The sequence below is a fragment of the Primulina huaijiensis genome, chromosome 11, assembly GCF_012295235.1.
Source record: "Primulina huaijiensis isolate GDHJ02 chromosome 11, ASM1229523v2, whole genome shotgun sequence".
NCBI classification, from domain to species: domain Eukaryota; kingdom Viridiplantae; phylum Streptophyta; class Magnoliopsida; order Lamiales; family Gesneriaceae; genus Primulina; species Primulina huaijiensis.
The window spans coordinates 20,100,332-20,124,054 of NC_133316.1; the positions used below are offsets into that span (position 1 = coordinate 20,100,332).

Here is a 23,723-nt window from a genome sequence, read left to right on the forward strand (position 1 = left end):
TTTTAGAAAAACATTTAATGCGAAAAACTGAGATAGAAATATCTTATAAAATATTTTTAATTTAAAATAATTATCGAATATTAATTTAAAAAGATTTTAAAACAAAATGCCAAAAAATTTGACTGATTGTCAGACTCGACTGCAGTAAGAAACGTTCGGCATTTCTTTAGTCAACACACCAAATTGGGCCAAACCCGAAAGCTTAGGCTTTGCCTGTGTTTGGGCCTTTTTAATATTTAGTATGTGAAGATGTTGAGTTGGTGGTCAGGTGGATCAAACCAATCACTTCATTTCAATTCCTGATGGGTCTTAAATCTTCAAAATAACATATTTAGTTGTTTATTATAAAATATTTGTACAATGATAAAATATTTGTACACATTGTACAAATATATATATATTTTTAAAAATATTATTATAACATTAAAATTTAAAAAATAGGCTAATAAGCCATTGTAAAAAAGTATATTACGTCAGCAGCTTCTCTTTTAAGATTGGTAATTCTTATTTAAATTTTATGAGACGACGGCATGATAAAATTTGGCATCGAACTTATTTTGTCCCTACCATTCTTGCTAATCGTAAACCATATAAAATCAATAGAGTTATTTCACACACACACACACACACACCCACACACAAAGAGATATAATTCAAGATATTATAATTCAATATAAGAGGATGATAAAATTTGGCATCAAACTCGATTTTGAATTGTATTTTTTTTTTATAAGCTACTAACTTGAGTTGTAAAGATTTTACATCTTAGGAATTCAAGCAAGGCCGGCCGAGAATCTTGAACTTAAATATGAAAATGTTGCGAGAATTCAACTCGATTATCCTAAAGAAGACCATCTTATTATATATAGTTACCAAGATTTTCAATGGAGAAGGATAAATAAATAAATAATATGTCTCTCTCATGTTTCGAAAACTTGAGTTTCAATTTACAAATTCATAAGTTAGGTTTCTGTCTCCATTGTAGCAAAGGCTCGAAATAAAACAATTCGTGGTTTTAGATATTTTATAGGAGGTTTAGGTACTTGCAAATTCATGAAAAGTATATCCTATCAGAAGCAAACTACGGAACACGTAGTAACATTGACATTTCATCAAAAAAGTCGATAAATTATATTCAAAAGAACACCGCCCATGGATTGTGCACATTCATTGTCCGAAATATCAAAACATATATATCTTACAAAATTATATATATACACATATGTAAATTTAATAGAGTTAGACATTTAATTACAATGTATGACATATATTTATGAGGAAAATTATACTTGAAAATAATTTTAATAAAATAAAATTATCTATTCAAAATAAATTAGTACTTTAAAAAATGTTATGAAAAAAATAATAAGAGGACACACAATAATAACAATAATAATAATAATAATCTAACATCTTCGAGAATTAAAAATTATGGCAAAAATATTATATTTGTTTAGGCAAAAACAAATTCGCAGATTTTAACATATTTTACTTGTGAATGGCTCACTTTTCCATTTTCCCGTTTGTTAATAGAAAGCGACAGTCAATTCATAGGAACCCATTGGTTCACAGAACTCAAATGACCACAAAAAACATGAAATCACGACCGTAGATTCCCACCCATCTGACAATATCCCGTACGTTAATCTTCCTCGAGATAAGCTTGATTCATTACCTCGTGCCGTCAGATTCAGTTCTTTCGAAAGTACGGATTTGCCCCGGCATTGAATTGTGATAGCGGTGGCAGGGGGTAAGGGTAATTTCGGATGGAAAAAAAGCCACCGGTTAATCCCTCAAATCCTATTTTATTGCTGGTCCCTGTTGTAAAAGTACTGGAGAAGAGCTCTCGTTTTCAGTTTACCCACGCTCCTAGTTGCGCGTGTAAGTGTGCATGTTAACACATTTTAAAATCCTGTACCAATTCATTTTATGTTTACTCATTTATTATGAAAATAAAATAGAGACGATAGATGGTGGAAGAGTTTATGTTTATGATTATACAACATAAATCAAAGGAATTGAAATAAGCTTCCGACAATTTTGAAATTTGAAACAACTAAGAGTGTATAAAAACTATCATACGCTTGAAATAATGATGATTGTCTTTCGTTTGTTTATATCCTAATTATCATTATAGTTGATTTTTTATGATGTGGAATTGTTGATACAATGAGTTGTTAGAACATTTTTTCATAATTTATTTTGTTGACAACAAACAATATTATTACTGCGAAAATTACAAAGATCGATATACAGAATCCACATTGTTTCATGATTCGTTACACGCAACATTTCGCAAGAGGTAAAGCAACTCTTTGGAAACAACACATTGTTTCATGATTCGTTTTCATGAAAGGGTGCACTGTTTCATGAAGGGTCGCGTCCGTTCTGAATCAATGTTTCATTTCTATATATATCAAATCATTAGTTTAAGAAATTAAATTCAGATTCTGATTTGATTTAGTTGCCTACAAATACAGAATTATTTCATTGTATACTGAGAGAAATTTTTCACATCCAGACTAAAGAGAAAGAGAAAACATTACAAACGTGTCTTGGAATTCATTCACACTATCTAAATTTCAAAATAATGTCTCAACATGAGTAATCACGTTAAGATATGCATAAGGAAGATAGATATCGAAAGAGATTAACATTAATGAAAGCGACGCATTTTGATTTGAAGATTAATTTAGACCCATTACTATTTCGTGACAGACACGCGCGAGTTCTTGACGTGGTTGCGGGTAGAACGATAGAAACCCTACCAAGAAACGTCTACAGACAAACCACATAAATTAATTAATTAACTAAAAAGAGTGAAAAGGGAAAACAATTGAACAAGAAAGAGAGAGACAGAGAGAGCATCCATGGCAGAAAACACAAGGCAGGGACATTTCTACTTCTTCGTAGATTAGAGGAGAGAATTATTGACTGTGAAATGAAATTGCTTCGAACCTCCATTTCCATAATTTCTTGACCACCCATCCAATTTGTTCATTATCCCAGTATAATGATACTGAAAGGATAGCCGCAGCTACAGATTGATACATGTTCTTGTAGGTATACATGCGCCTACATGCACATAGGTACTTGTATATATTCCCGAGTTTCCTGCATTTGCAAAGATTTTATCTTGTGGATTCATATCAAAGATTTTAATTGTCTTGTAAAATATTCTGGCCAGTCTTGTTTTGGTTGGTTGAATCTAGAGGGATTGAAGTAGGTGGTGGGTTTTTGGGTCTTTGGTTCTTAAATGAAGGGGGTGCCCTCACCCTTTGATTTTGAGGGGACGGGGGTGTTAGATTTGGAGCTGATTTTGAAAAATAGAGGTTTCTTCTCAGATTATTGCAACAAAAGTCAATTCTTTAACGGTAATTGTGGTGAGCCTACTTCTGTCCTGGATTCTGCGCGGTTTCCTAGCCGGCATTCATCTTCCTCAACCCTGAGTTCTTCTTTCGGCGGCGGCGGCGGCACGCCGGGGGTGGTGGCTGTTTCTGACACAAACCCATCTCACAAATGGCTGCAAGACTCTACTACTGCCACCAGCTCCAATGCTGGAGGAGCTGATAGGGAACTCTTCCCTGTTCCTCCGTTTCTTGAGATCGAAACTGCCTGCCGGGAAGGAAATGCGGAGAAATGTGGTATGTGGGACTGGGAGAGTGTGTTTTCAGGGTCTGTCGCCCCTTCTCCGAGCCAAGAACAACCCGTTTTCAGGTGGATCATGGGGGATGTTGAAGACCCTGTGTTGGGAAGTCTGAATAAGGTTCTTCAAATCTCCGGCGGCGGTTCAGCTGCAGCGGGGTTTGAGTCTGGTGGTGGTTTCGGGGTTATGGATCAAAGCTTTGGTGGAGACCAATTTGGTGCGATTCCTACCAGCCAATTATCTTCAAATCTCCATACTAATCTTGTGTACCCTTCTATATCTAACAATTTAGGATCTTTTGCTCTTCATCAGCAACCTACTTATGATTCTTCCACAGAAATGAAGTCTCCCATTTTCAATCCACAGCTGCTGTCAAACCAAAGCCAAAGTCAGTATTCTCAGAATTCATTATTTTTGTTACCTCTACCGTATTCGCAACTCCAAGAACCTGTCATTTTCGCTACACCTCAGGCCAAAAGGCTCAATTCTGGCTCCATTGGCGGATTCGTCGAGCTACCCATTGGCCATATCCCTAAAGGGTCTTCTTTTTTACCTCCACAGAATTTGCATCAGAAGCCAATTGAGTCAGAACAGCAGGCGATTGACCAGCTATACAAGGTCGCAGAGCTGGTCCAGACAGGGAATCCTATACTCGCGCAAGGGATATTGGCGCGGCTCAATCACCAGTTCTCTGCCGTTGGCAAGCCTTTGCTAAGGGCTGCTTTTTACTGTAAGGAGGCATTGCAAATGCTCCTTCACACGAATAACACCACCAACACCTCCATCATTAATTCATCCCCATATAGTCTCGTTTCCAAGATTGGTGCTTACAAGGCTTTCTCTGAGATTTCACCCCTAGTACAATTTACTAACTTCACCTGTAACCAAGCCATTCTTGAAGCCTTGGATGGATTTGATGGAATTCATATTGTAGATTTTGATATTGGGTATGGTGGACAATGGGCCTCTCTTATCCATGAGCTAGCATCAAGGGGGAGGGGCGTAACACTTTTGAAAATAACCGCAGTTGTCTCCCCCTCGACACATGATCAGATAGAATTAGGCCTTGCTAGAGAAAATCTCATTCAATTTGCAGGTGAAATCAATCTTGAATTTGAGTTTGAGGTTATGAGTATTGATTCCTTGAATTCTAGTTCATGGTCTCCATCTTTTCTTGCATCTGGAAATGAAGCTGTTGCAGTGAATCTACCATTTGGTTCCTTTATGAATCACCAATTACCAGCTCCTTTAGTTCTTCACCGAGTCAAGCAATTGTCACCAAGAATAGTGGTCTCTGTGAACGAAGGATGTGATAGAACTGACCTTTCGTTTTCTGGCCGGGTAATCCACACTGTTCAATCATATTCGAGCCTGCTCGAATCTCTCGATGCTGTTAGCATAAATACCAATGCCTTGAAGAAGATTGAGCGTTTCTTGATCCAACCTGGAATCCAAAAGTCTATAATGGGTCATTTTCATACTGAAAAACCGCAGAACTGGAGGAGTGCATTTTTGTCGTCTGGATTTACCCCGGCAACATTTAGCAATATCAACGAATCACAAGCTGAATGCATCCTGAAGAGGACCCCGGTTCGAGGATTCCACCTAGATAAGGGCCAATCTTCTCTGGTTCTTTGTTGGCAAAAGATGGAGTTGATATCTGTTTCAGCTTGGAGATGCTAATAGTAATTAGCTGAATTTAATCCCTCCCTTCAACTTTACCAATTTCCTTTTGCTAATTCTATATTTGGCTTAGGCAGGATTTTAGTACTTAATGTTCTGTATTAATCTTGATTATTGGCCTTTGCTGGTATATTTTAACTTTTCTTAGTATTGAATATAGTCTTCACCAATTTGGATGTTTGTCAGTTCTAATCTTGTCCTTCAAATCTTGTTATACCATCAAGATTTTGCCATTAGGCCTCCTGTCCGATTTCCTGAAATTGTAGTTTGAAAAATCATCTGTTTTGCATCGACACTTACTTCATATTGATGCTGTCTTTTCTTTGTATCAAGCCGAGATTTCTTCTTGTCTTTACTCGAATTAAGCTTATGCTCTGTGCATTTTCACGTGATTTAAATGCTCATACCTCCACTCTGCTTGATGTTATTGAAATGGAGGTCTAATCATTAGATTAATCAAAACCTAGTTACTTCCCTAGTATAATTTAAAAAGTTTGTCATCGCCATAAATTTTGGGGATTTAATAATAGATGGTAGGCTTAAACTATAATGGATGATATACAAAATTCTATTTAGTACATGCATCTGCGATAGGGTATGCTCTGTCTCCATCATTAGTTTATATAAAACAAATTATACAACTTAATAATCCTACACAAAATTCAATGTCAGCTTTTGTGATATAATTACGTTGAACTTTAAGACTAATTAGTTTCTTAATAACGTCTGTCCAAATCAAATCACATGGGACTCGTACTATTCTTGATTAGTTTTAGCCATGATTGGAGTTCTTTATTCATCAATTTAATGTGCAATTGTGTGATTTTTTTTTTAAGAGAGAAAAACCATGTTGTGACATTGAATTAGAAATTACTGATCGACGACAAATAATTGCATGAATAAATAAATAAAAATAATTAGCAATTGGGTTAGTTTATGTCTTTTGTAATTAAATAAATATATGATAAATAAAATTTTATAAATTTATTAAAAAAAATTAAAATAAAAAGAGAGATTGTCCCTGTCCAGCCCATCACAGCCAGCTTGGATGTCTCCTCGCATGGTTAGCATTGTAATCTCTGTCTAATTAATATTAAGGTAAAAACTTATGTGAGACGATTTCACGGATCGTATTTTGTGAGACAGATCTTTTATTTGGGTCATCAATGAAAAATATTATTTTTTATGCTAAGAGTATTACTTTTTATTGTAAATATCGGTAGGGTTGATCCGTCTCACTTATAAAGATTCGTGAGACCGTCTCACAAAAAGACCTACTCTAATATTAATGATGTACAAGCTTGAATTATTGAAAATGTGTACATTATAATAAATAGTGACTCTTAATTTCTTTAAACACGATCATACTTGTAAAAATATTACGTGAAAAAAAAAATACATTAAATGCAAAGAAAACATGTAACGTCAATGTTAAAGGATGAACAAACAAACTTAGTCGATACTTTTAGATAAATATCGAAATATTTAGATTTTAAAATGGGACCATATCAAGTTAATTTTTTTTAAGATTTAAGTCACGGCGTCGTGGCATTCGTTGTATTTATCCCATAACCAAGATTAAAGAACGTACGTACATACATAAATGTATATAATGTAATAGAATGACGATAAGGGAGCATATACGAAAATAGAGAAATTATTTAGATATTATTAAAAGTATAATTAGGTAATGTGTAACGATTAGGATGGACTGTTTGGTATGACAAGCGAACAATAAGATGATGAATATATATATACATATATATATATATATATATAACAATGGTCCATACTCCATTCATTGCATAAGGGTGACTCATATTTATATATATATATATATAACAATGGTCCATACTCCATTCATTGCATAAGGGTGACTCATATTTCCATTTCTGGGAAACATCAAAGTTTAGATAAAAATATTTAAATAATCCTATTTTGTATATAAAATATTATCTTATGAATTGATCTGGGTAATATTGTAATCCTCTAATTTTCATTTATACTTCCAATTAGTTCACTAAATTTCATCTTTAATTTCACATCTGAAACTATGACGAGCAATGGAAATTGCTGCGTACGTACCTGATTTAATTTGTTAGTTGGGCCAAAAAATTTTGAGAACTTTGGAAATGCGGGGAAAATTGCCTTCATTGATCGATCCACACTCATATATGATGTATTTATATTTTATTGTGTTATGTTGGATTACATCTTGCTATTTTTTTTATGACAATGAAACTCGCAACTACTATTTTTTAACATACGTTAGGTAAACCTTCGATCTAACACAGTACCCTACAAATCACGTACGTCAGCTAAGTAAACAACACTGCACAAATCCAATGCAACATGCTCTATCTTTGATAAAGTGTCAGTTATGAAGAATCATATTCACGAACATCTGCCAAATGCTCTCCTGATTTACCAACTCATGTTATGATCATGATTTTATAACTAATATTCATGTATATCGAGAACTATTAGTTCTAAGCCTTTACACGAAGCTGAGAAATCCATGTTATTATGCACTCTATATAGATAAAGTTTGATGCTCTGTAACTTGTTTTGCGACCCTGAACGACTTCCGCAAGATCGTATGTCGATGCAACATGCTAAAAAAATCCGATCAAGACATGAATGGTAAGATGTCCTCACACTAGAATGTTGCAACTTGACACTGTAATAGTTTCTTGCTTGTGGGGTTTGATAAACTTGGAGAAAGAATGTAGTTTGAATTTTGCAACTCATAGTTGCCATAATTTAGCGCCTTAATCATACATGTGTAGCAGTAGAATTGTAACTTTGATTTGACAGAGGTGCCAAGTACTGTTTCATTGCATTGTCGTACTGATAGCGTAAAAATTGTTGAAATCACTAATTCACTGTATATCTTTGGTCTCCATTGACCCATTCGTATTGTTATTATGCTTTTGTAGGGTGAGAAACTCGTGGAGGGGACACCATTTTGCATACAGTCAGCTCAAGTCTTATCCATCAGCAATTTTTCTATCGAGCTTCTTTAGTTCCTTTTTTGATAAAAAAAAACAATCAACTTATCTTTATTGTGTACAACCAACTTTTCGGGCAAACTCAAATATTATTCAGTTCAAGAAATTATCGAACCCCAAATTTTCAAATTGAGTTTTATGCCCAAATTGTGTTTTTTTTTTATCCTATAGATTATAAATTGCTTGCAAGTTTCAATGCATTCATGAAAATGTCACAAAATGTATCTAAAATCAAGGGAGACGACTTAAACCATAATTCAATATCTTGTTAATAGAATTTCATAGTTAATGATAAATAAAATCTCCCTTCTTTTTGTTTGCATACTCATCTCCAAGCCTAGCCGTACCGCACGTATCTTCCATATCATGAAATGAAATAGTTTCTGAGCTATTTTAACTTGCCACTGAGCTGTCGAAAAAGGGTGCCACTGCAATCTCGCTTTCATGTAAAAGATGAAAAAGGAGACCTATCCATGTTTCGAAACATAAGAGAATATACCTGCTTAAGTTACGGAAATAACCATGTTGAATTTGTTAGTCACTCATTTCCAACAAATTACAAAGAACATGAAACCCAATCTAGGCAATTTTCTACAGTCAAACAAACTTCTAAATTCAATAATAAGCAACTTACAAGCAACACATTTTCTTCAATGACCTAAATCTTTTAACAGACAGGCATAAACTGAGGTATCCCTTCGAGCAGATCGAGTTTCATCCTTCACGTTCTTTTAAACAGATACCCAACCAGAATCCCAATCAAGCCAATGATGATGACATACTTGAACGGTATACCACCATGGCTTCTATTGCCTTGACGTTTCAAAAGTTCCTGTACATCATTAGTAAAATAGAATAAAAATGATAAGAACAAAGGACAAAATATTAGCATCATGCACGAGCTGCACGTGGTGTGTAAAAGACATCAGTATCATACACAGAAGCATACTCCATGGTGGCCCAACCAATCTCATTCCCAAAAACTCAACTGGGATTTTCGCAAGTAATACAATATTTCAACATAAATTTGGACTCAAAACTGGATGCAAATTCTTTGGTTGAGAATTTAGCTAGAGATTTCAAATCATCGGTTTTCATTCATCGCTTGAACAATTTCCTAACAATAAACTAAATAATTTCAAAGAAACCCCTACATAACCCAGACATTTTCTCAATCCACGACTTAAAAATCAACAATTATTTAAGAACATCATGAATCATGCTGTTTCTCGTTCTTCATTCTTCCCATTGTAAAAAGCTTGTCAACCGAAAGATATTTTTTACATTTACTCCTATTTTGGGGCAGGGTTGTTAAGAGGAGAAGTTACAAGCTCATCAAATCGTTGCTCGTCTAACAAATCAAATCATGAAGTACCAGAAAGCAAACAACAAAGTGTTACCATTTCTTGTTGAAGCTTCTTATTTTGCTGAATAGCATTTTTTTTCTCCTCGGTCAACTTAGAAATCATGGCCTTAACCTACAGTTGGAGACGAAAATAAATCCTTCTTGATAGAGAAAAATCTTCAAAAGATTTCATCATTTCTACCAAAGCACAACGATATTATCCACAAATGTGCTCCAACAATAGATGAGTAATTGATGGGTCAGAAAGCACGACTCTACATTGAGGGAGTGTTTGCACCCCTCTAAGTGATTAACATGTGAAAGAAAAATCCATAATCACTTATTTTAGAGGTTGCACGAGTGACTTGTTAGTAACAGCTAGCTGGCTACAGATAGAGTAGTTTAAGTACATGCCAGGCTCAAACATTCGTCAACAAATTGTAAGTCAAAGCAGTAGCTGACAACTGCGATTTGCTAGTCATGATATGAATGCTCACTTTGACTCTTTAATCCCAAGGCGTTTTATAGCATACAAGGACTCAGTCAGGATTCAATCAACAGAAAGGACATCTGATCTATATCAAAACAGACCATGTAAATACGAGTAATGTCTAAAAGAAATAAAAAATTCACATAAACAGAAATTAAAATATCTTAACCCGACCCAAAACGTGCAACAAATGAGATATAAAGCAGAGACAAATATATCCATAACAGTAAAAGCCAGCATATGAAGAGGGAATACTTCAAAAAAGGCAATGGTGTGAATAACCTTGTAGGATGTAATGGTTAATGCTAGTAGATGCCAAGGTGAGGATATCTTTGCACACGAGTAATAAAATTATAATAATAACAAGCAATAAATTACAAAAAATGACGGATATAACCTCTGGTATGCTCTCGCGAGACTCACTAAATGGTTTTGACATCTGCGAAATTATCAAAAAAAAAAGTTCACTTATACATTCATGTACTTGACATATACTATTATGGTTAAATTCGAGATTCAATCAAGAATCCAAAACTCACAATGTTGAATTCAGGAGTCTGATTCACCGTCCCGTTGTCTGATACTGAAGCCCGAGGTGAAGAGCCTTCCTCTGACCCTTCTCGAACAGGAGAAGGTGGTTGTGGCGGTGGAACATAGGTAACCTTCAACTTACATTCATCAACGTGATTTCCCGAGTCTTTGTTGAACTATCATAATGCTCACACATGAAAACTTTTTACTTTTTTTAATAAGAAACATAGCTTATCTGATGAAGCACATGAGAGTAATATAATATTACCATTTCAGGAGTAATATCCTTTGAAGCAATACCGGGTCTCACCACTACGCTCTGAAGGAGAAATTTATCCCTGCATTGCATGTCTGGCGGTGCCTCTTTTTGGGCTTGCATAGTAACTGAATGGCAGAACAACTAAAGATCAGCCATCGGTCTAATTATTAAAAGAAGCAGCTCAACATTAAATAAATTTTTCAAAGTCTTTCAGCATCCATTAACTTCTAAATTTTTTATGCGAATGATTAATAAAATGAATAAAACATGAAAATATAAAATAATTAATTGATAGGGACAGCATATGCACGCGGACACAGGAGCAGACCAGGATTTTAGTAATGGGAATGACGTGTCCATTTATCCCAACGATTCAGAAATACACAAAAAATTGAATCTTTCATCTTCAGCACGGATATCTCCCCCACAGCCTGCCGGTTATACACACACCAGAGAGAGATAAGAAGAGATACCTATGACATCACAAGCCGAGCGAGGAATAACTACACCAGTATTCGGCCTCACACAATACTTCTTCGGATTTGTAGTCTTCACCTGAATATCACAAATTAAACAGAATAAAATAAAAATAAATAAAAAATTCGGATACCCAAAGAGAATTAATGATTCTTCAGTTATTTCTTATCCAACTGAAGACAAACAACTTATACCTTGAAAGCGACATAATCAGCTGATTTGTTGGTTAATTGCATGGAACAAGAGATCTGCTTCTTCAATTCGACTTATTTTGCAAAAACAAGAAATAAAATTAATCAAAAACAAATAACTCGAAATAAACTCAACGCGCAGATCTAAACAAACAGAAATTAAGGCAATTATTCATCTAAATGTTACATAAGACAAGGATTTGAAACCTTAATAGACACAGGATACAAATATATTTTAAAAAAAGATACTTACATGGGAATTGAAGTTCAAGAGGATCGATTAGGAGAAGGTCCCCGTTACTCATTTTCAAGCGGATCGCTGATCTACACGCCTATAATTGATCGTTCGAATATTACCGTAGGCGGAGAAGAACTCTCTGTCAGCGGCGATGGAACTAAGTACGGTGTCACCGCAAAAATACAGATATTATTTACTGAAGCGAGGAAAGGCCGAGGCAGATAATATAAATTAAATATAAATATAAATATAAATGTGAAACGTGGAAAGTGCAATCTCACTCTATACTATCTATATTTCAATACTACATGTGATATGATAATAATTATAATTATCTAAAAAAAACACGAATTTTTTTTTCCATTTTACTTTATATGATATTAATATTATATTTTTTTTTGTTTTTTTTTTAAATTTCAACATACATTTTATTTTTATTTCAATAATTCAAATATCAATTTAATCCTTCCATAATTTATCAAATTTCACTTTAATTCATATGTTGTCGTTAAACATATTTCTAGGTAAAAAGCGTTTTATGTATATAGCGCTTTCAATTTTTTTACGAGGTAAATCAAATTTTCAATTTCAATTTCAATTTCTTTTGCTGATAAAACACGGTACAATTTTTTTTTAAAAAAAAAAAACTAATTTCAGCCGTCTCCAATATAATTCGTAACATCGACAAGGTTTATTTTTCAAAAAAAAAAATTGAAGAAAAATTTACCATTTTCGAATTATCTATGTTTATGTTGCAAAAGATTTAAATGCGGAGACGTGGACCATTTTAAATCCACTTCAAAATTGGGAATTAGGGGATGATCTACATACATAAAATCTTACAAGTGTAAAAACTACCTTGGGACCATGAAATTAAGTAAAGGGCACAGTATATGAAGACGTGGCTTTTAGCGCAATCAATCCCCCCAGCTGACGAAGGTTTTTGGATCCAATTATTTGGCACACTTCATCATATAAATAAATTTAGGAAAATTCGTGAAGATTGAGGAAATATCGTATAAGCAGAAACACGACAAGTTTTAAATTTTCTAAAGATAAAAATACATCTCTAATATTTGTAAATAGTTCATGTATTTTAATCGTAGATCCATTCACATTTTAATTTACACATCTTACAAATAACATACAGTATTAATTAATTCCAATGTCTTCAGTTCTTGAATAGCTCTATTACATGCTCAAGTCGAGTTAGCTTGTGAAGCTGGTGAACTGGTTCGACTCGCCTTACAGCTTAAACATATTACTTTGATCAATTTGCAAAAGCAGAAAGTACGGACCTAATAGGATCGCAAATGAAATGAAGGGCAGTTGAGGCTGAAGAAATCCCTTTTGAAAACCGAAAACTATTGCTAAGGGGACGCCATACCCGGTAACATTTGCAACCGTGTTCCAGAACTAATGACTCGAGGGAGGTTTGCCGACGCAACCTTGCATATTATCCTTGGACCGGGAAGTAGTATCCGCCATGAGAGGGAGGCGCCAAGATTGAAAATACAGTCTAGTCCTGTTAATGAAAGATGGCTAGCTATGTTGGGACCAAGGAAAATTGATGAAACCGGTAGCCACTGTCGGCAAGAGTTTTAAATGAGATGGGGACAACATGTTTTGAAAGGATTAAAACGTGCGTTGGTTATTTCGTGGAAAGATGGAAGACGCGTTTTATACGCGTCTTCACACGGTCAAGGGGCTCTATAAATAGAGCTCCCCCTTCATTTTAATATCATCCCTTCTTCGAGTTTTCTCTCATCTTATAATATTCTATAATATTTGTGAGGTGTTTGTTCTCCTGTATTAAGAGAGTGTGTGTTCTCTTTGGAAACACAGTGAGTGAGTTGTACACCACAAAATATTATAGTGGAAATTCTTTTCATCTTGTCCGTGGTTTTATCCTAATAATTTTTAGGGGTTTTTCACGTAAATCTCGGTGTCCAGTTTGTTCTTTATTTTCGTGTTTTATTATCTCGAATTCCGCATGTGGGACCAACAAGTGGTATCAGAGTCTTGGTTTAAAATTTCTTAAAATTCTGAATATGCTATGTGGTTGCAGCCTAGACTGATCTTCCACATCAGAAAAGATTTTTTGAGATTTTTTATTTAAGACGGGATTATTTTGTCCAGTCTACTAAAATTGTTGTAGACATAGTGGCGGGAAGGTACGAGATAGCAAAGTTCAACGGAAGCATATTCATGCTGTGGAAAATAAAGATACAAGCAGTTTTAAGAAAGGAAAATTGCTTGGCGGCTATTGGAGATAGACCGGTGGAGATTACGGATGATGGAAAGTGGAATGAGATGAATGACAACGCTGTTGCCAATTTACACTTGGCTATAGCAGACGAAGTTTTGTCAAGTATCTCTGAGATAAAAACAGCCAAAGTTATCTGGGATACTCTGACAAAGATGTACGAGGTCAAGTCCCTACACAATATGATTTTCCTAAAGAGAAGACTTTATACTCTTCGGATGGCGGAATCTTCATCGATGACCGACCATATCAACACACTGAATACTCTATTTGCCCAACTCACTTCCATGGGGCATAAAATAGGGGAAAATGAACGTGCGGAGCTTCTACTTCAAAGTCTACCAGATTCATATGATCAACTTATCATCAACATTACCAACAATATTCTTATGGGCTTTCTAAGATTCGACGATGTCTTAACTGCGGTTCTCGGAGAAGAAAGTCGGCGCAAGAATAAGGAAGACAGGTTGGTAACATCGAAGCAGGCAGAGGCTTTACCGATGATAAGAGGAAGATTTATGGACCGTGACTCCAGTGGGAGCCAAAGACGAGGTAGATCAAAGTCGAGAAGTAAGAAGAAAAATATTTACTGCTTTAAATGTGGCGGTAAAGAGCACTTCAAANCCATGGGGCATAAAATAGGGGAAAATGAACGTGCGGAGCTTCTACTTCAAAGTCTACCAGATTCATATGATCAACTTATCATCAACATTACCAACAATATTCTTATGGGTTTTCTAAGATTCGATGAAGTCTTAACTGCGGTTCTCGGAGAAGAAAGTAGGCGCAAGAATAAGGAAGACAGGTTGGTAACCTCGAAGCAGGCAGAGGCTTTACCGATGATAAGAGGAAGATTTATGGACCGTGACTCCAGTGGGAGCCAAAGACGAGGTAGATCAAAATCGAGAAGTAAGAAGAAAAATATTTACTGCTTTAAATGTGGCGGTAAAGAGCGCTTCAAGAAAGAGTGTACGAGTATCGAGAAGAGGTCTCAAGGAAATGTGGCCAGTACTTCAGACAGTGGTGAAATATTATTCGGCGAAGCAGCAACTGTTGCAGAAGGCAGTCACAAATTTTGTGACACATGGTTATGGATTCACGAGCGACGTGGCACATGACGTCTCGGAGAGAATGGTTTGACCATTATGAACCAGTCTCAGGAGGATCTGTATTCATGGGAAATCATCATGCCTTGGAAATCGCTGGGGTCGGTACTATCAAAATTAAAATGTTTGATGGCACCATTCGCACCATACAGGAGGTACGACATGTGAAAGGACTGACGAAAAATCTTTTGTCCTTAGGGCAATTGGATGACATCGAGTGCAAAACTCGTATCGAGAATGGGATCATGAAAATTGTTAAAGGCGTGCTTGTGGTTATGAGGGCGGAAAAGGTTGCTGCAAATCTGTATGTACTTTTGGGAGAAACACACAAAGAGGCAGAACTAGCTGTTGCATCCAATGGTTCAGGAGAAGAATTAACAGTGTTATGGCATAGAAAGCTCGGGCATATGTCAGAACGGGGGTTGAAAATTCTCTCAGAACGGAAGATGCTGCCAGGACTTACAAAAGTGTCATTACCTTTTTGTGAGCATTGTGTTACCAGTAAACAACATAGATTAAAGTTTGGCACTGCTACTGCCAGGAGCAAAAGCATATTGGAACTGATTCATTCGGATGTTTAGCAAGCACCGGTTGTATCCCTAGGAGGAGCGAGATACTTTGTCTCGTTCATTGATGATTTCTCTAGGAGATGTTGGGTGTATCCAAACAAGAAGAAATCAGATGTCTTCCAGATCTTCAAAGATTTCAAAGCGCGGGTTGAACTTGATTCAGAAAAGAAAATCAAGTGTCTGAGGACCGACAATGGAGGAGAATATACCAGTGACGAGTTTGATGCATATTGTCAACATGAGGGCATCAAAAGACAGTTCACAACGGCTTACACACCTCAACAGAATGGAGTGGCGGAGCGGATGAACAGGACCTTGTTGNNNNAAACTTGGGATCTTGTTACACTACCACGAGGAAGGAAAGCCATTGGAAACAGATGGGTCTATAAGATCAAGCGTGATGGCAATAACCAAGTGGAGCGGTATCGTGCTAGATTGGTGGTAAAAGGATATGCTCAGAAAGAAGGCATTGACTTCAATGAGATATTTTCTCCTGTGGTTCGGCTTACAACAGTCAGAGTGGTGTTGGCATTGTGTGCGGTGTTTGACCTACATCTAGAACAGCTAGATGTGAAAACGGCGTTTCTTCATGGAGATCTTGAAGAAGAAATCTATATGCTCCAGCCAGAAGGTTTTGCGGAAAAAGGCAAAGAGAACTTGGTTTGCACGTTGAACAAATCTCTGTACGGTCTCAAACAGGCGCCGAGGTGTTGGTACAAGAGATTTGATTCCTATATCATGAGCCTTGGATACAACAGACTGAGTGCAGACCCTTGTACGTATTTCAAGAGGTCTGGTGATGGTTATATCATTTTGCTGTTGTATGTGGACGACATGTTGGTAGCAGGCCCCAACAAAGATCAGGTCCAAGGATTGAAGGCACAGTTGACTAGGGAATTTGATATGAAGGACTTGGGACCAGCAAACAAGATTCTAGGAATGCAAGTTCACCGAGACAGAAGTAACAGAAAGATTTGGCTTTCGCAGAAAAATTATTTGGAAGAAAGTCTTGCAACACTTCAACATGCAAGATAGTAAGCCAATTTCGACCCTTCTTCCTGTTAACTTCAAGTTATCCTCCGAGATGTGTCCTAGCAGTGAAGCAGATAGGATTGAGATGTCTCGAGTACCATATGCATCAGCAGTTGGAAGTTTGATGTTCGCCATGATCTGTACCAGACTAGACATTGCTCAAGCAGTGGGAGCAGTTAGTCGGTATATGACGAATACTGGACGAGAGCATTGGAGCACTGTCAAGAGGATCCTTAGATACATTAAGGGTACCTCGAATGCTGCATTATGTTATGGAGGATCAGATTTTACACTCACGGGCTATGTCGATTCAGATAATGCAGGTGATCCGGATAAGAGGAAATCTACTACTGGTTATGTGTTTACACTTGCTGGAGGAGCAGTAAGCTGGGTTTCAAAACTGCAGACAGTTGTGGCGTTATCTACAACAGAGGCAGAATATATGGCAGCTGCTCAAGCTTGCAAGAAAGCAATATGGATTAAAAGGTTATTGAAAGAGATCGGACACAAACAAGAGAATCTTCCTTTGTTTTGTGACAGTCAGAGCGCCTTGCACATTGCAAGGAATCTAGCTTTTCATTCCAGAACTAAACACATTGGAGTCCAATTTCACTTTGTGCGGGAAGTAGGAGAAGAAGGAATGGTGGATATGCAGAAGATCCATACGAATGACAACATAGCTGATTTTTTGACCAAGCCAGTGAACACTGATAAGTTTGAGTGGTGTAGATCCTCAAGTGGCCTAGCGGAAACGTAAGCAGCATGAAATGACAAGATTGAAAGGATGTGTGGAGATGTTTTTGATTCTCAATCAAATCTCCAAGTGGGAGAAATGTCGGCAAGAGTTTTAAATGAGGTGGGGACAACATGTTTTGAAAGGATTAAAACGTGCGTTGGTTATTTCGTGGAAAGATGGAAGACGCGTTTTATACGCGTCTTCACACGGTCAAGAGGCTCTATAAATAGAGTTCCCCCCTTCATTTTGATATCATCCCTTCTTCGAGTTTTCTCTCATCTTATAATATTCTATAATATTTGTGAGGTGTTTGTTCTCCTGTATTAAGAGAGTGTGTGTTCTCTTTGGAAACACAGTGAGTGAGTTGTACACCACAAAATATTATAGTGGAAATTCTTTTCATCTTGTCCGTGGTTTTTATCCTAATAATTTTTAGGGGTTTTCCACGTAAATCTCGGTGTCCAGTTTATTCTTTATTTTCGTGTTTTATTATCTCGAATTCCGCACGTGGGACCAACAGCCACAAGTTGGGAACCATGCCTGTGACTAAAAGAACAGTTACGTTTGTCCAAGAAACTATAAAGGCCATCTAAGGTACTGGAGCTGCATGTGTGGCTGATTGTTTGTATCTAGAAGGTATTCATTTTTAGTTGTTGAAGCATCTGCTGGATCACCAGAAGAATTTACGGTCTCAAAGTTCAGTGATTTTACTTCATTTTCAGTGCACATGTTGTAGGAGCAGGTTCCCATGGAGACATATTTGCATGAACAATAGTGCAGCATTTCCTACTAATACAAGGCAAATTAATCCTGTATTGCAGATTTTGAAATTTCCATGACTTTGGGATCTTACAATGCAAATGAGAGACAGTAGATACTGGAACACAGATAGAGGCTGGGTCAATGATGCCATGCTTCGGTTCTTGAACTGAAGATTAATGGTAAAAAAATCCGATTATGCTTTCACATTACCTGAAACCTCAATACAAACAACACGCATCATTTTTACTAAATTGTCGAAGTGGGTGATTATGGTTACAGAACAGCAGAATCCAAAAACTTTCTGAAAACAGATAAGTCCTAGTTCTTCAAAGTCAAAAGCAAGCTTATGTTAAGGAAAACGCCACATAAAACTTTTGGGCATTCCAGTTCAAAGAAAACTCAATCTCTAATAATTTTTTTAAAAAATTGACTCGACCGATAGTGTACAACTCCATCTAGCACAGTCCACGTATTTATATGCTTATAATAACAATAGCCCATAAATAACTCAAAGAGCACATTCCCACCTTCTGTAGCACATAAATAGAAATGTTTCATCCCATTTGATCCTAGCTATTTCAGCTGCACATTCACATCAGTATTTCTCTGCCAAAACCTATTTACCCTTCTCCCGAAAGTTATCACAGTGATATATACTTCAGCAGCAGCAAATAAAGAATCTTTCAGCGCATAAAAAGTCAAGGTAAGTCAATCTTTCCGATAGAGGACAGGAGAGGAGAGGAGATACACAAATTAAAATTACTCACTAATTCGAAACCTGGAGTATTAACCTGATTGATTTTGAAGCTTGAATAGGTGGATTAATCAAGGTTTGCCATTACTAATCGAAAACGAAATTCCCCGGGATACCGAACAGAAAGCTATGAGATGAGATTCAGATTGTGACGAGAAGAGATGCTAACCTCGTAATCATAAAAGCACCTTCGATGGAGAATTCCAGAGGAATGATTTAGTTAATTTATTAATAATTCTTTTTTTTCCCCTACTCTGATAAAAAATAATTTTGTTCGTTCTGTGTGTTCATGGGTTTTCATATATTTTATTGTGCTTTATTAGTTCCACTAGAGAATGTTAAGACATAAGAGTTTGAATTGTTTGATATCCTTTGTTGGGCGATTTGGAATGAGATTTGTAAAATTATACATGATCGGGTCAGTTAAAAAAGTAGGAGTGAGATAGAAAGTATTTAAAAAATAAGGACTCTGACTTTTTTTTTTAAGAAAAAAGAAGTTGACTTTTGATTATTACATTAACTACGATTAAATTTTTTAACTTAATTAATTCTCTCTTTTTTTTTCTTCTCAGTCGACACACATCTTACCTCAATTAAAATTTACGATTCTCCAAATCGAGATATTGAGTAACACAACAATCAACAATGGTCGACCCTCAAATGATCGACCATTGTTTGGTTGACAATTTGGTCGACCAACAATATGGTCGATGGTCGACCAAATTGCTTTGGTCTACCATGAATTGGTCGACCATGAATTCATGGTAGACCAAAGTGCTTTGGTCTACCATGCATGGTAGACCAAAGCACTTTGGTCGACCATATTGTTGGTCGACCAAATTGCTTTGGTCTTTGACCAAAGCTGGTCGACCAAAAATTGTTGGTCGACCAGTTTTGGTCTTTGTTTGGTCGACCAAACAATTGTTGGTCGACCAAATTGCTGTGGTCTGGTCGATCATCGGTCGACCAAACAATAGTCGATTCATGTTTGGGTCGACCAAAACGTGGTCGAAATTTTCTTCTTAAAATAAATGTATATATGTAATCAAATTTAATGATGTATTTATACTTAAAACACAAGGACATTTAAGTAAATTGAGTTATGGATCTTTTTTTTAAAATATTTCGCAATGCACTCCCTTCTCCCCAAATTTCCCCTCTTCAGGAAAGAATCATAAAATTCAAGTGGATTGGGCTTATGTTTTTTTTTTTTTAGAATATTGAATGGTGTGACGATGTTTTCCTATCTTGGCTTATGAATGGACTTTGTGATCTATTCAAATATAAGATCGTTTAATCTTTAATTTACAAAATGATTTTTGAAAACACAACTGAAAAAACAATTATTTAAAACTCAATTCTTAATTATATTATCCATAACACAATTTATATTGGAAAAATATAGGACATACAAAAATTATTAATATTATTTCAACCGTGGAAGAAAACAATCCATACGCGAATATATATTAGTTCCCATTCTTACATATCACACTGCAAATTGCAACAAATATGAAACCAAAAACATTGACCCTAATATATATATAATATATATATATAGTTAGATATTTATAAAAAGAGAGTAAGTTGTCCTAAAAATATCATCAAGGGATTTGTATAGGTGGAAGAATCTGCAAGGTGTGGAGTATGTCGGAATCCGGAAATTTCAGCGGTGGCAATGAGAAATGGCTATGAGTAGAGCTCCCTCTTCTCATTTCCTGCATGGTGAGAAGCGCCGCCACAGTGTTCTGGAATATTCCTTCACCGGCCAAGGCTAAAGCTTCCTTTTCTCCACGGAGTGTTCCGGCATCCGATGATACCGATGGCGGGAACACGGAGTCTAAGGTGTTTTCACACTCTTTGATTAGCTTTGAGATTAAATCCGTGGTGAAAAAGGGCTGTTCCAGTACTTTTTGGATGAAAGGCAAACGCAGTACTCCACCTGTTCTCTTGTCATATTTCTTGAGTATCTTAGCCAATCCTGAGGTTTACATATATAGTGATTTCAGTATTTTTAATTTGCATTTCATAAAAACTTTTGATTCAAATATAAATTAACAAAGACGTACATAAATTTAAAAATAATAAAATTTGTACCTGTGTAATTAATGTTGCTGTAATTCATTAAGAGGACCATTTCACCATGGAAATTAACAATGTCTTTTCTGATCTTTGCCAACTCCTCCTTGTAATCCTTTTCACTCCCATTTTCCATCACTTTCTCTATTCTCTGCTGCAATTCCTGCATCGTTTTAGAATAACCACTTTTCATTAATTAATTAATAATGAACAATCCTGTTCCACCACTAATCAACTTGCTAACAGTGTTAGGAACAAAACTACAAATTTAACCACAAAAGGCCAAACCTCGTATCCATAGAACAAGATTGAGTCTAATATTAGCAAGCTACTTGAAATATGTCGAGCCATATTTGGCAGTTTCTATGCTTTTTTCATTTCGGTAAATTCGATCGCATTACGCAATACTCATCGTCTAACCCACATGCTAGATCCAACGTGACAACACATGGGCTATGGATTATGACCTTCGGGTAAGGCCAGAATCGAATTTTCTCTTGGATCCCCTCCACCCCACATAAATTCATGGGGGCCTCCCATTTATTTTGGGCATCCAAAAGCTTATGTGACACTGAAGTAGCATAGTCAAAGCCGCAATATAATATCCCATTGGGTTTGAGTTACAACGACGCTATCACACAGAGCTCTAATGCAATATTGTTCCAAAACTTTTCAAAAAAGAAAGACAAAACAAACGTACACCACATGATTGTCAAAAGAATTTCGAAAGACCAACACCCTTTTATCGTATTTACGTAAAACCGGTAGTGCTCCACTCATGTTATTGTAGCCAATAATGTAGCTGGTTCAACCGAAGCAAAATTGAGGAATATACTCTTGATAAGATGAATATCCAACACATTGGAACACACAATATGCGTCTGATTATAAATGTATGTACTCATCTTCCTAGTCTAAGACCCAATTTCATGCACGCTGTGAAAAAGTGAGAACATACTAAAATATAGACGCAAAAAAATGCCACACGCGAAAATGAAATTGCTGCGCTTCAAGTGAATTAATTACAATGACTGAAACTTGGAATTCAGCATAAGAAAAACGCAGTGGATCTAATGAGTTTGAAACTAGAATACACCATAACCATCAATAACGATCGATGAATTTTTAAGTTGGCCTAAACTTACTGCTGATTTCTCAAATTTATCTCAAGCACTAGCATCGCTGTATATCAAACAGAAAATGGATCGGGAATTAAGACCAACCTTATGGTGAATAATGAAATCCTCCTCTTGCTCCATGAAGAAAGAATTGAACTTGTCAATCTCGTCGTTCAACAAGCAAACAAACTCGGCCTCCGCCTTCCCACACTCCAAAGGCGGCGACGCCGAGGAGATCAACCTCACTAGCTTCTTCAAATCCTTGTAGGACAGGAAATAGTCCCGCCATCCCGGAAGAGACTGTTCGATTTGCTGCTTCAATCTCTTCCCGAATTTCATATTCCCCGCGAAACGGAAAAAAGCAGATTTGACGCGATAGATTTATGGGGGGGAAATGGGGTAAATCGGAAACTGGGAAGTGGTCGGTTTTATCATTGGGAAAAGATAGAATATTTGGAGAGCATATGCTTGGCGTGATGAGAGTAGCGGGTAGAGAAAAGGTATAAAAACAGTGGGGAGAAGAGTGAATTCCTCAGCATATTCGTTTCTTCAAGTCACACTTGCGACCTAGCCAATTAATGACTTTTCCTATAATAATTAATATTGAATTTGGTAGGTGCCTTAAAGTGACGTCTAAATCAAAATTAATAATATATATGTGTGTGTCTATATATATACACACAGAGAGAAGAACTAACCAAATTTATCATTTCAAAGTAAACTGCATCGAACAAACTCGAAGAGTAATATTTTAGTTTTGTGTTTATCTATTCCACCAATTCGAATATCCAAGATGTACTAGGAACATAAGAAACAAGAGGTCTTAGTACTTCAAATAAAAGAGTAGGTCTCTTGTGAGACGGTCTCACGAATTTTTATCTGTGAGACGGGTTAAACCTACCGATATTAATGATAAAAAGTAACATTCTTAGCATAAAAAGTAATACTTTTTCATGGATGACCCAAATAAGATATCTGTCTCACAAAATATGACTCGTGAGACCGTCTCAGACAAGTTTTTGCCCAAATAAAATGTATGCTCAAGCAAATCAATTTTGATTGAAATTTTTTGTGGTTATCTTGCATATGTTTTTTTTGTTACACATAAAAAGTTGATTATGAAAATAAGGATCAAAGTTGGAATTAAAAAATAAGGAACCAAATTGGAATATTTTAATTGAAAATGGAAATTGGTAAGAAAGACTTTTAATAGAATATAATAACAATTCTTCAAATAGATGTAAGAGGATGATTCCTAGGAATCTGCTGGGATTCTCCCATTGGGCTGGAAGGGTCAGTACATGGCAACAATTCACACGTGTACATATTTTTTCCTTTGTTAGTTAAAACATAATAATCAATAAGAAAATGGCTATAGTTGGATTAATAAGTTGATGTGGGTGGCACTATGCAAAATTATATATTTATCT

At 36.1% G+C, this 23,723-nt stretch overlaps 3 protein-coding genes and 1 long non-coding RNA gene across 7 annotated transcripts; 1 reads left to right on the forward strand and 3 right to left on the reverse strand.

The window, feature by feature from the left end:
- The first annotated feature begins 2,858 nt into the window (after positions 1 to 2,858).
- On the forward strand, positions 2,859 to 5,514 carry LOC140988283 (scarecrow-like protein 6). The gene has a single exon (XM_073457312.1). It carries the CDS (start codon positions 3,257 to 3,259, stop codon positions 5,327 to 5,329), a length of 2,073 nt encoding a protein of 690 aa, XP_073313413.1. The 5' UTR covers positions 2,859 to 3,256; the 3' UTR covers positions 5,330 to 5,514.
- A 3,071-nt stretch (positions 5,515 to 8,585) lies between these two features.
- On the reverse strand, positions 8,586 to 12,106 carry LOC140988167 (vesicle-associated protein 1-2-like). 4 transcript variants are annotated; one of them, XR_012177308.1, is made up of 9 exons: positions 11,887 to 12,106; positions 11,637 to 11,707; positions 11,439 to 11,520; positions 10,975 to 11,090; positions 10,715 to 10,882; positions 10,573 to 10,614; positions 9,741 to 9,818; positions 8,975 to 9,172; positions 8,586 to 8,807 (listed from the first exon to the last, which is right to left on the reverse strand). XR_012177308.1 is itself a non-coding variant. In XM_073457137.1 (8 exons), exons 1-8 carry the CDS (start codon positions 11,936 to 11,938, stop codon positions 9,062 to 9,064), a joined length of 720 nt encoding a protein of 239 aa, XP_073313238.1. In that variant the 5' UTR covers positions 11,939 to 12,106; the 3' UTR covers positions 8,844 to 9,061. The 4 variants fall into 4 exon arrangements, 1 of the variants encoding a protein (XP_073313238.1); XR_012177306.1 differs by having other exon boundaries at positions 8,586 to 8,839; XR_012177307.1 differs by having other exon boundaries at positions 8,586 to 8,842.
- Positions 12,107 to 12,963: 857 nt separating this feature from the next.
- Positions 12,964 to 19,333, reverse strand: LOC140988748 (uncharacterized). Its single transcript, XR_012177354.1, has 2 exons — positions 18,099 to 19,333; positions 12,964 to 13,413 (listed from the first exon to the last, which is right to left on the reverse strand). It is a non-coding gene; the product is annotated as an uncharacterized lncRNA (long non-coding RNA).
- A 1,172-nt stretch (positions 19,334 to 20,505) lies between these two features.
- On the reverse strand, positions 20,506 to 22,853 carry LOC140988186 (SPX domain-containing protein 3-like). The gene is made up of 3 exons (XM_073457162.1): positions 22,399 to 22,853; positions 21,194 to 21,338; positions 20,506 to 21,077 (listed from the first exon to the last, which is right to left on the reverse strand). The coding sequence occupies exons 1-3, from the start codon at positions 22,630 to 22,632 to the stop codon at positions 20,701 to 20,703; spliced, it is 756 nt and encodes a 251-aa protein (XP_073313263.1). The 5' UTR covers positions 22,633 to 22,853; the 3' UTR covers positions 20,506 to 20,700.
- Positions 22,854 to 23,723: the final 870 nt, after the last annotated feature.